The sequence below is a fragment of the Gopherus evgoodei genome, chromosome 6, assembly GCF_007399415.2.
Source record: "Gopherus evgoodei ecotype Sinaloan lineage chromosome 6, rGopEvg1_v1.p, whole genome shotgun sequence".
Lineage (NCBI taxonomy): Eukaryota > Metazoa > Chordata > Testudines > Testudinidae > Gopherus > Gopherus evgoodei.
In genome coordinates this window covers 96,593,603-96,606,799 of record NC_044327.1, presented here as the reverse complement: position 1 = coordinate 96,606,799, position 13,197 = coordinate 96,593,603, and the positions used below count along the sequence as shown (strand labels likewise).

The 13,197-nt window shown below is 37.1% G+C and overlaps 1 protein-coding gene across 7 annotated transcripts in view; it reads left to right on the top strand.

Moving 5' to 3' along the window:
* The window catches only part of IPO11 (importin 11), a 260,517-nt gene that overhangs the window by 225,307 nt on the left and 22,013 nt on the right, over positions 1-13,197 (top strand). For all 7 annotated transcript variants that reach the window (XM_030566003.1, XM_030566006.1, XM_030566000.1 and 4 more), the window contains exons 29-30: positions 7,093-7,188; positions 12,393-12,477. In XM_030566003.1, the coding sequence (XP_030421863.1) occupies positions 7,093-7,188; positions 12,393-12,477 (181 nt within the window). The remainder of the gene's footprint in view (positions 1-7,092; positions 7,189-12,392; positions 12,478-13,197) is intronic.

Here is a 13,197-nt window from a genome sequence, read left to right as displayed (position 1 = left end):
TATTCACATTTAATATATCTTTTTGAATTCAAATGCTATTTTAGTAAATGAAAAGAATGATATTCATTGTGGTGTATTTCTGGAGTTATTCCCACCCTCCTATCCCATGGAGAAAAAGAGTAACGCTTCAATCTACCCTTCCCACCTCTGCTACTCTTGGCCAATACGGAACTGATTTGAATGTTCTTCCCCATTGACTTGTCAGGTCCTGCATCAATCATCTGGGCCTTTGTGGAAGAGCGCTGAAGATTTCACCTCTGTACTTTTCCTCCTAATCTTCAAGGAAGGGAAGCAAAGTTTCCAGTTTCCCAATCCAACTTCTCTTCTCCTTCTCCCCTCCTTCCTCCTCCTCCACCCCACCCTCCCCAGAAGGAGGTGATCTCACAACTCTCTTTCTGACAGACTAACAGGATATACACATTAGGGGCAGGGACAATGTCGTTGAGTACCCACATTTTGATTATTTGGGGTATATGTTTTATTAAAATGATGGTAGTTGAAGTTTGTCTACAGTAGTTTGGTATGTTGTTAAAATGGTAAGCTGAATTTTTGCACAAGCCTATTAGAATAATAAATTGTGAATGGATAGCTTGATTGATGGAGTAGGGAGAGAGCAAACATTTAATATATTTTCCCTGGAACCCACACCATTTGGATGCTACATCTCACTTTCATTTTTATTCTGAGAAAGTAAATATATATTAAAACAAGAGCTGTAGAACTAAATGTGCCACAAGTATACCTACTACATCCTGGTGTACTTTTAATTATGGCATAGGTTTTTACATGCAGACAGGCCCTTCCACCAATTAAAATAGTGTTTATGGTATCAGCTGCAGCATTGGAGCCGGGTCCTACAGCCCTTGCGAACAGGAGACGTAAACGAACAGTGTTGGATCCTAAGTCTTTTTCACAGGATTCCAGAGAAAAGTTGTGCTCTGAATAATGAGGAAAATGCAATTGTTATGAAAGCACCACCAACTAGTAATAAAAATATTTTTATTGGCTGAAATCAAACTATATGGAATAAGAAGAGGTGCTTACTTTTTTATATATTAAACTCCTACTATAGACAGTATTAATTGTTTAATTTTGAAAGAAAAGTTGATTTAAACACAGCGTCCCTAGTGCTGTCTTGAATCGGCCTGCCACTTTGATTTGCCAGTACCTTTCTAGGAACAGACACTGGCTAATTTTGGAAATCCTTTATTTTGTTACATTGATTTGCAAGATGTTTCCGTGAGAATAAGACAATAATACATTTTATATTGCCCTTGTTCTTTAATGTAGGTTTGTTTTTAAACAATGGTAACCATGTGTTGACTTGGGTTTTTTCAGTATGTGTCTTGTATTCTAAACATTTTGCACTGTTTAATTATTCCATATTTGGTAAGGCTTTTGGCATAGTTGGAAAACGAAACTTTGTTCCTTTTGTTCCGTGGCTGAAAAGTCACACACATGTTTACTGAACCCTATAATTTTTACCCACTTTTGGCAAGTGTTCTCCATTCACCTGACTCTCAACTTTGCAATACTCTACATTTTTTAATCTTTTTACCAGGTCCTGCAATTACAGCACAAAGAATAAAAATTATAATTTCTTTTATATGTAAGTGTAATAGAAAGATTCCTTCTCCATCCCCAGAAAAGAGGAAGAAAACGATGATGAAACAAATTTATAATCCAGATTGCTTCTTTTCAGAATGTTCCTGACCAAACTGTTATCACAAAGCTCTACGCCACTCCTTGCCTCTTGCGTCCACCCTAGCCCCAGATGACAGGATCTCAGGATCCCAATGGGTCAACCTTCTCTGATATGTTTTGGAGAATCACAGATCCTTTGAAACTTAGGTGTTCAGGTGGGCCTTCCTATGAGGTTTTGCCACCAATTTGTAAACACTGAAACCCCCAAAAATGTGAAGAAGAGAGCTGCCCAGTGTAGTTTGCACTCAGGCCACTTAAGATAATCCATTCAAGGGACTCCTGAACAGGTGGATCACAGTTGGCCATTTCCTGTCCTGCAGAACTGTGCTTTCCATAGACCAGCCCTTGTTGATATAGATACCAAAACCCCAACAGTGGTCCAAGAATCATGCATACTGAGAGCAATAGAAAATATATGCCAGATGGCTTGTGCTTCTAATGGAGCGGCATATGCTCAAAGGGTATAGTCTACGCCTCTGGAATCCCAGAGCTGTTCAAATGCAGGGAACTTGTTGAAACCAGCCCTGTATGTTCTTTGCATGCTTGGGCCATGTTCCATATGTGCTATACTGTGTCCTGCTTGTTTCCCCTTTTTGCGTCCTTTTGTGTACAATTAGACCAGGCTTGCACAACATGCATCCTGGGGGCTGCATGCGGCCCGCGTGAGCTCAATGTGTGGCCCGCAGGGGGTGAGTAGGTGAGTTCATTGTGCGGCCCGTGGGGTGTGAGTAGGTAGGCTCATTGTGCTGCCCGCGGGGGGTGAGTAGGCAAGCAGCGAGGTGGGGGTGGGGGAGGCTGAGGAGGCAAGCGAGGAGTCAGTGGCTGACCTATTCTACTGATCTGGTCTAGCTCCCATCCCCTCTCCAAGGGTTGCAGCTGTCTGGAGGTGCTGCCTTCTACATTCACACCTCATTCATTCAACAGGGCAATCGATTACAAAGTTGGGGGAAGACTTATTCTACTTCTAGCAATAAGACATTTTCTTTTACCTTAATTATACTACCTTAGGGGCCCGCTGTAACATATTACCAAGGTTCAATACCACTGTTTCGGTGGGGCAGCCCTGGGGAAGGAGGGTTTGTTTCTGTGGGGTGGGCAGTGCTGGGTGGGGTGTATTTCTGGGGGCTTGGTGGTGCTGGGTGGGGGATTTTGGCTGGACCGGTGGGGTTCGACCTGTTTTTTTGGAGTAATATGGCCCACGCCGCTTTACGAGTTGTGCAGGCCTGAATTAGACTATTGTACGCTTCATACTGAAGTATTTGATAACTGATGTGGATTTTTAGTGTTAGAAGTTTTAACACCAAATTACAAGTTCATTTCCTAGAGGAAATTTTCTAGAATTGAGTGAAAGATGGGACAAAAACTTTGGATATCAAGATGGTTATTTAATGATAGATTAAATAAAGTAATATCAAAGCAGGTTTTTAAAAAAGTTTTCGTGTATTCCCTGTAATACTTCAGAAACAAAGACATGAAATATTCCAGTGCTAGATGTAGTGTCTCTTTTTTCCTAGGTATGTAGTATATTTTTTCCTTTTTTTTTTTTTTTTTTTTTTTTTTGATGAAAAGAGAACATTTTCACATAACTATAAGTAATCTGAAAGCTGCATTTTATCATCTTTTATAAGCAATTCTTATCCTAAATATGAAAGTAAAATGAGAAGTTGACAAGAATTAAAAAAGTAGAACTTCAATTTAAAAAATCAAGTCTAGATTATTTTTACCACTACTTAAATACAGTTTTACTTTATAAGATAGAATATTTAGAAGATAATGGATAGGACTGAGGTACGCCAATGCTCACTCCCTTCGAACAGATAAGAAATAGATTATATGGAATACATCCACCTGATCCTCAGAGACTACAACAACCCTACATCTCTTGGGATTTCACAAAAATGTAGTATGGACAAGAGCACATAAATTGAGTTGTGATGTCAGAAATAAATGGTACCACGTTGCATTTAACCAATTACGGTGATGTCTAATTGGCTATAAAATAACGGTTGAAAATTGTAGACTGGACGGATCTATAGGTATTTCCATCAGCCTTCTGGAGGTGAGATTAATTCTACTGTCCTAATCCAGGATAGGTCTGAATCAAAATTCTTGGATTGTGAGCAACCCTAATGCTTTATCTCCAGTTCTCTAACGTAATCACACGTTACTGAGCATCATTTGCTGTAGGCTTAGTTTACAGATTTGGAACTCAGTAAGTTAACACTTGAAGTTGAACATGAGCAAGACAGAAGTTATGCTATCTTGAAGAGTTTGGTCTGTGGATGTAATGTTGAAGGTGCATGCCCACAATTGGTCAGTACAGTGGATAGGTTAGGAGTGCGCCTGGATTCTTCACTAATACTAAGCTCTCACATAGCAGTCTTTGCAAGTAATATTTTGTACCATCTCTGGTTGGCTCAGAGACTCTGTCCCATCCTGGTGAATGATGTTTTGGCCTCAGTTATGCAGACCTTTGCTACCCCACAGCTGAACTGCACTGCAATATACTTGGGCATGAAGTCTGCAACATTTAGGAAACTCCAGCTAATATAAAACACTGGGGAAAGTCTCCTCGGCAACAGAGGCTATTGCAAACATATCACTCCTGTCCTCCACTCTATACACTGGCTTCCCATGGAATTTCGAATCAAGTTCAAGGTCTTCGTTATCTTAAAGGTGCTCTATGGCTGAGGCCCAGATTATCTTAAAGATCCACCACAGCTTGAAGATAAAGTCCAAGACTGCGAACTTTGCTCTTCGGGCACAATGGAACTTTCTACAATACGGATAGCGCTTTCTTGGAGGTGGTCCAAGACTGGAATAAACTCCTAGAGGAACTAATAACCATCACAAATCTCACTACCTTCCACTCTAAGAGCAAGGCATATTTCTTTGGCCTTGCCTTTTCTCATATAAACATATAGGGGTGTGTGTGAAAATATATTTTTTTTAATCCAAAGTAAAACACTCCACTGCACATAATCTTTCCCTGGGGAGGGGATGAAAGAACAAACACAACTTATGTTAATCACATTGCTTAATGCATTGCTGGAGGGTACTCAGATATTATGGTTAAAGGTGCAGTATAGGAACCTGTATAGAACAGAATAATATATATGCAGGCCATGTACTGCTAAAGGTGGCTTGTTGAGAGGTTGGATGCTCCAGCAGAGTCCATAGGAGCATTCTAGTGCCTTCATGAGACTAAGCAAGAAGCACTGTAGTATCTGGGTCAGACAAAAATGTTTCCTAAAGTATTATGTGCTCCCAATATCGCCTTTCGCAAAATAGTGAAAGTTATGAGGCCAGTTCAACAAATCCATTTTCAAGCATGAAAGGATGAAATGGGCCTTAAAATAGAACAGGAGAATCAATACCAGCAACCCATCACAGTGAAGTCTACAATACTGTTTTATAGCTGTTTTCAAAGCTAGGTACAATGTCTTGTTCAAAGCTAGGTACAAGGTCTTGTTTTCTTAGCTGCTTCATTCAAACTAAAACTTTAAAAAAATAAACTTTTAGTGGGGGGTTCTTCAGTCTAGCAGACAAAGACATAAAAAGATCCAACGATTGGAAGCTGAAGCTAGATAAATTCAGGTTAGATTTAAGGCACAGTTTTTTTAACAGTGATGATAATTAATCATTGGAATGCTGTGGACTCTCCATCACTTGAAGTCTTTAAATCAGAATTGAATGATGCTCTAAAAGATGTGGTGGATGAAATTCTGTGGCCTGTGTTACACAGGAAGTCAAAAATAGATCATATTGGTCCTTACTGGCCTTAATGTAAAAACAGCCTATTGCTGGTAAGGATATTCATTCAAATCCAAGATTTTTCTTGAATTTCATTTCTCACATGACTGTTTGATTAAAAAATTAAATGTTAGTAATTTTGTTACTCAAGAAGGAAAGCATTTTTGGGGTAGCCACAATTTGTTCACAAGCTTATATACTGCATTTTAGTACATAGCCATCTTCCATTAAGACAATGTTGATATGCCCCTGCTTTAATAGCAAATTTTAGAAGTTGTTTAAGAAAAAATGTTCTCCTTAACCTCTGAGGATAGGACAAAAAGCAACGGGCTTAAATTGCAGCAAGGATGATTTATGTAGCGCATTAGGAAAAATTTCCTATCGGGGTGGTTAAGCACTGGAATAAATTGTCCAGGGAGGTTGTGGAATCTCTGTCATTGAAGATTTTAAGAGCAGGTTAGACAAACACCTGTCAGGGATAGTCTAGGTAATACTTAGTTCTGCCTTGAGTGCAGTGGACTGCACTAGAAGACCTCTCGAGATCCCTTCCCTGAGTTCAATTCTATGAAATATATGGTAGCTGTTAGAAACTGTGCTTATTAGAATCAGTCCCAATATCATTCTTTCTTTCATATTATTAATATTTCTTAGGTTACTGTACATAGTCTTTTTTAAAAAGAGCAAAATACATTCTGCCTCCTCCTTGTAGCAACCTTTTATGTACTTGAAAGCTGTTATCATGTCCCCCTTCAGTCTTCTCTTCTCCAGACTAAACAAACCCAATTTTTTTAATCTTCCTCGTAGGTCATGTTTTCTAAACCTTTAATCATTTTTGTCATCTTCTCTGGACTTTCTCCAATTTATCCACATCTTTCCTGAAATGTAGTGCCTAGAACTGGACGCAATACTCTAGTTGAGGCCTAATCAGTGTGGAGTAGAGCAGAAGAATTACTTCTTGTGTCTCATTTACAACATTCTTGCTAATACATCCCAGAATGATGTTTGCTTTTTTTGCAACAGTGTTACGCTGTTGACTTATATTTAGCTTGTGGTCCACTGTGATCCCCAGCTCCCTTTCCAGAGTATTCTTTCCTGGGCAGTCATTTCCCATTGTGTATGTGTCTAACTGATTATTCCTTCCTAAGAGGAGTAGTTTGCATTTCTTATTGAATTACATCCCGTTTACTTCAGACCATTTCTCCAGTTTGTGCACATCATTTTGAGTTTTAATCCTATCCTCCAAATTTAAAGATTATTTGCACTCATATAGTAACGATAAATGTTTTTCCCTTATGGAAGATATTTCAATTTGTCCAGTTTTTGTAATTGTCTACAAAGTTGTATGGTATAAGTTATTGGTAGATGTATAGTGCAGTTTCATTCTTCTAAAGGAAAAAAAAAGAAAACTCGACATTTCTAGTTAATTGGCCTCTTCGATACTTTTAGGCACTTGTTTTGCCAGTTGCTTCTTAGCTGTTTGTGTAATTTATTTTAAAAAATTTGAAAAGCTGCTTGGCAATGTGTTCAGGTGAGCATTAAATAATGAAAACACTGCAATATAGGTGTGCCCTATGCTTATCAAGCAAATTTCCTGTTTAGCTAGTCCTGTTAAAACATTTTCCTGTTGTTTTCCAGTGTTATCCAAGATAAATTCTGTGGCATCATTAACATTTCTGTGGAAGGGCTGCATGATGTTATGACTGAAGATCCTGAAACAAGAACATACAAAGAGTAAGTGGAAAATCTAATTAACCTATGTGTGCTGAATAGTACTAGCAGTTTCAGATTTGCGCGCTCTCTCTCTCTTCCCCTCCCCCCCCCTTGGAAAAATAGCTTTGGGGAGTTGAGACATTTGCATGTTCTGAAGAAGTCTGTTTTCACAATAGTATTATTTTTTTGTATGGGGTTTCATGGGAGTATTGAAGCATGAGAAAAGTATTGTAATTTTGTAACAGGCTTGAAGTAGGAGTAGAGTAAATTAGACTTTGGCTAATAACTTCATCTACCACATGGTTTTACAAATTGTTTGTGATTTGTAAGACCATGTAGTAGGTAAATATATGAGGCAATGTCTAATTTGTAAGGCTGTTGATTAATCGCAGTTAACTCATGCGATTAACTCAAAAAAATTAATACCGATTAATCACAGTTTTAATTTCACTGTTAAACAATAGACTACTAATTGACATTTATTAAATATTTCGGATATTTTTCTACATTTTCATATACATTGTATTCTGTGTTGTAATTGAAATCAAAGTGTATATTATTTTTTATTAAAAATATTTGCACTGTAAAAATGTATAAAAGAAATAGCATTTTTCAATTCACGTTATACAAGTACTGTAGTGCAATCTCTTTGTCGTGAAAGTGAAACTTACAAAAGTAGGGTTTTTTTGTTTTATCTAACTGCACTCAAAAACAAAAAAAAATGTAAAACTTCAGAGCCTACAAGTCCACTCAGTCCTACTTCTTGTTCAGCCAATCGCTGAGACAAACAAGTTTGTTTACATTTACAGGAGATAATATTGCCCTCTTCTTATTTACAATGTCACCAAAAAGTGAGAACAGGCATTTGCATGGCACTTTTGTAGCCAGCATTGCAAGGTATCTACATACCAGATATGCTAAACATTCATACGCCCCTTCATATGCCCACCATTCCAGAGGACGATATTTAAATAAATGGTATTCTATTATTGTTTAACAGTGCGATTAATCACAATTAATTTTTTTAAGCTCTCGACAGCCCTATTAACTTGGTCTCTTATTGTATGGCTTTTCATTAGCATGTGTGCACTTACACCCCTACATATATATTAAAGAGCATTTGGTTTATAAATTGTATGTACTTCATTCAGTGTTTCTCCTAAGGTGGTATCAATGAAACCATACGTTTTTCAGGCTTGTTCCCAAAGCAACAAAGCTTGCCTGTTGAGACTAAATTGTATAAAATGGACATAAAATGACCTTGAGTTATTGCTTAAAACCATATGCTCTTGCAAAATATCCTGTTCCTAGTATTTGGGGTGAAAATCAAGGCCGGATGAAATTTGGTACCCAACTTACAGCACTGGAGAGACTGGGAGCCCATTCTACAAGAGTAACCCTTTCTCCACAGTCTGATGAAGCAGTTTCTTGAGAGAGAAAGAAACGTTACTAATCAGTAACTGGAGCTCTCAAAATATATTGTTACTACAGATCCACATTGATCCATCCTCCTTCCTTGCTTCTTGGAAGTACTGCAGCTAGTTTAGATGAAGTAGAGAAATGAATACTTATGTGACAAGGCCTGGTTCTTGGGTCCGCAGATGGAGGCATGCACACGCCCGGATGTTTAAAATATGTTAGAATGGTTGTCGAATTGCAAGGCAAGTGTGCCTCCTACAGTGTCTCTCTGCAGAGGCTATATATTGTGCGAACTCTAGTGATTGGTAAGAAATCTTCCTTCTACAGAGGTCGTAAGCCCTGTGACTCAGGTGTTTTCGGACATACAAAGGATTCTTTAACAACCTTAAAAATATTTCTAAGTTGCAATGTATTTATGGTCAGGTAGAGCCTTTGTCATTCTGAATGTGCTGCTCTGCCTAAATGCATTAAAACTACATAAATTACAGAGGTATTTGAGTTTAAAAATACAAATGTAGGTGCTGCTTTCCCACGTCCAATTCCTTTATGCCTTAATTCTCCTGATACATTTACGATGAATTATAGAAATAAATTAAATTAAATTAACAATAGTGAAGAGTAAATCTTTTTGTTAATGGAAAAAACAAAGACTAGCAATACACATCAATATAAGCAGTCATCATATTTTATTCTCCAAGCAGAGGCCATATCAGCTACAAGAGAAAGAAAGCAGGATTTTACATATAAACATCTTCCTATTGATAACACTCACAAATATGTATGAAGGGAAAAAAATCTGTTCTTCAGTGCTATGGTACTAAGAATATCAAAATATAGTTTATTCTGGAAAGCAAGAGTGTCATTATTGAGATTTTCTCCAGCATGTTTATCTTCTGTCAAGTTAGAGGATGTCTTAGCTGAAAAATAATTTGAATTCGGTTTACAGCTTTATCTTGAAAAAAATCACTGTTGTTCAGGCTCATACATAATATACACTGTTCCTCTGTTTAATTTGGCAGCTTTAATTTAACAGGGATATTAAACAGGAAGAAGGTAAATTCCACGGTATATTTTAACCCCCTGCTGAAAAAATTAAAAAGTATTCCCTTTGAACTACATCAAACACATCCCTACAGGAAAAAACAGAACTTTAAAACCCAGAGAGAACTCATAATTTCTTCATCTCATCAGCTCCAAAATTCAGTGTCAATCTGACAAAAAAAACAGCTATCACAATGAAAGCAGAGTGTGATGTCATAGCTGACATTGATTCAAATATGGATCATCCATTTTAAACAGATCCCTCTTGTACCAGTGAAGAGAGCGTGGAGCTTAAGCATTACAATGGAGGAATAAAAATCTTACTATAGGAGAGGAGTGTTCCTTTAATTTCAAGCATCTCTTAGATATAATTTGAATACATTGAGGGGGCTCTTAATTAAGTAACTCTGTCAGTGTGGAAGAGAAATGTACAAAATATAAATTGATTGAATATTTTGTGTTTTCCATTGCAACACAGCATCAAACCAGTATTCTGTGTAGCCTGTTATCCTGTCTCTGACAATGACCAATACCAGATACTTCAGAGGAAGGTTGCAATAAACTCTGTAGTAGATAAATAAGGATAAACTGCCTGATAGGGGACATTGCTTTCTAACCACTTAGTATGTTTTTAATTGGTTTATGCCCTAAAGCAGGCGGTCTTTATATCCAGTATAAAAGAACTAGTTTTTTACCCTATGTAATATAACTATGGATGTTCCTATTTTTCATCCAAGTGTGTAAACCTTGTGACAATGAGTTGTACAGATTAAGTATGTGCAGTGAAAAAAAAAAGTATTTCCTTTATCAGATTTTAATATATTGCTTTTAAATTTCATGGAATATTCTGTGTTCCGGTCTGTTTCTCAGAGGTTCATTGTCCTGAATTAAAGTCTCAGTTTGTTCATGTAAGGAAGCAAGTTTACTTGCTATACTGGTTTGTGTAAGTCCCCTAAACATCATGCTGAGGTATGAATCAAATCCAGTTTCTGTTCCACTGATTCATGAGTCGTTAACAGGGCGAGTTGTGTGGTTGGAACTTACTAACATTTTCTGCCTCTTCATTTTGTGTAATTTCTGAAAGTATTATTTCAGCTGTAAGTGCCAAAGTCTGATTTTGTTAACTGCCAGGTGGCCTATAACACTACTACCTCCTTACCATAGGCTTTTGCAAAGAGCTCTGTGGATTTGGTTATTTTATGGTTGGTAGTTTGTTACTAGATAAGAATCTCTCTCTAATTGTCTTCCCCGATATTTATTTAGACATTAAAGGAACTGGGATAAGGCTAAGGTTGTATTAATGTTTTGTCAAGGGCAGTTTTTGTTTTTGTTCCCCCCCTCACAGAGACAGTTTATTTACTATCCCCAATGAAAAAATACTCAAAAATCTTAGACTTCATTTATAATGCAGCCTGGAACATTCATTGGCAACCTGGGTTTACACCACAGTGGTCCAGACTCCATGACTTATCTTAAACATAAAACAATGGGAGCCCTTGGGTTCTGTGGTTGCCTTTGAAACACACACTTCTGTTTCACATTGCTAACGAGGAGTAATGGGTGTTTCCCTTTATATATATAATATATAGTTTTTGTAGTATGCTGTTGACTTGCAAAGGGGAGAGAAAGGATCTGTGAACTAACTAGTGTCAGAACTGATGCGAGTCTTGTGATACATTTCCCAAGTATAGAGATGTCCTAAGAGAGAACAGTCTAGAAACAAAGGGAACTGACACCTTCTTCAGTAGCTCATTGAGGCACACTTGGACTGCAGCATCTTCACCACAGAGGGCTTATTACATTATTTATTGGCTCATCATAATTTTGGGATCAGAAATTTGCAGCCCCACATCCATATGTGTGCCTGTCCTTTCATTTTTACCAATCTACATCTCCTTTTGAAAATTAATTTCTTATTCACCAACTCACTTTTATTAAAGACCCTAATCACTTTTTACCATAATAAAACAAACCTCCGAGAGCCATTTTTAAAATGCACGAAGCATTTGTGACATGTGAAATACAGGGATTATATAGCACTGTTATTAAACTGAACCTTGAAAAACCTTAATGAAAGAATATGTTAAACCACTACTGAGCACAAAAGTGGGGACAACTTTATTAGCAAGTAGCATTCAACAGTAGGCTTAATTTTCAGCCTTGGCACATGCACAGTTTTTATAAAGCAGAACCAAGCCCTAAGCATCTGAAATTTTTAATTTTTACTTCAAAACCTGACTTAAACTAGAGATTTAAATAGAAAAACATTTGAGCCCTCTCTGTAACCACAGTAACTTTTAAATCCATATGTCTGTTTAGTGCAGCCAACATATAAACTGAAAAGGGACTTGGTTTTATATATGATGTGGGAATATACGTTTTAAAAACTGGCTCAATATATTCTAGCTGAAAACAAGTTGTCTAAGCAAGGTGGCAATTTAGAAAGGACACTATTGCCTCTAACAGTGGAAGGACCCCTTTGCAATAAAATAGGTACCCTAAACCTCTTGAGTGACATGGGATCTTTTATGTTATCTGTTGATATCCTGTTGAGGTAGCTACTGTTAAAAAGCAGTGGTAGTTTTTAAATAACTTATACATATTTTTCCATTTTATATATATATATATATATATATATATATATATATAAAGTATATATTCCATTATATACATTATTTTCCATTCTATCTAGTTAGTCTGCCATTTATTTTTTGAGTATTTTAATTGTTAGTGTGAATTTACAATATCTGTATTCCTGTTCTTAGCTGCATGTTGATGTCTCATTTTGAGGAGCCCAAAGTGACAGAAGATGAGGAACCTCCTACAGAACAAGACAAAAGGAAGAAGATGGTAAGTTCTTTATCTTTAGTTAAATGTTTAGAATTATAATTAATACAGTAATCAACCTTAAGTCTTTGCCACTGGATTTGGTTCATCCATTGTTGTAATTTATAGTACGCTTTAAAACTCTGTTCCCAACCTGAGAGGTCAGGGACCATTAGGACAAACTGCATAGCATAGACAATTATACTTTTGCATTTTTTTTTCAGACTCTAAAGTCTAGTAAAGAACAAAATTGTCAGAGACATCGATGAACGTAATTTGTTGGGGAATAGTCAACATGGTATTTGTAAAGAGAAATCATGCCTCACCAATCTACTAGAATTCTTTAAGGGGATCAAAAAGCATGTGGACAAGGGGAATCAAGTGCATATAATGTATTTAGATTTTGAGAAAGCTTTTGACAAGGTCCTTCACCAAAGGCTCTTAAGCAAAGTAAGCAGTCATGGGATAAGAGGGAAGGTTCTCTCATGGATTTGTAACTGGTTAAAGATAGGAAACAAAGGGTAGGAATAAATAGTCAGTTTTCAGAACGGAGAGAGGTAAATAGTGGTGTCCCCCAGGGGTCTGTACCGGGCCCAGTCCTATTTAATATAATTATAAATGATCTGGAAAAAGGGGTAAACAGTGAGATGGCAAAATTTGCAGATGTTATAAAACTATTCAAGATAGTTAAGTCCCAGACAGACGGCGAATTGCTACGAAAGGATCTCTCAAAAATGGATGATT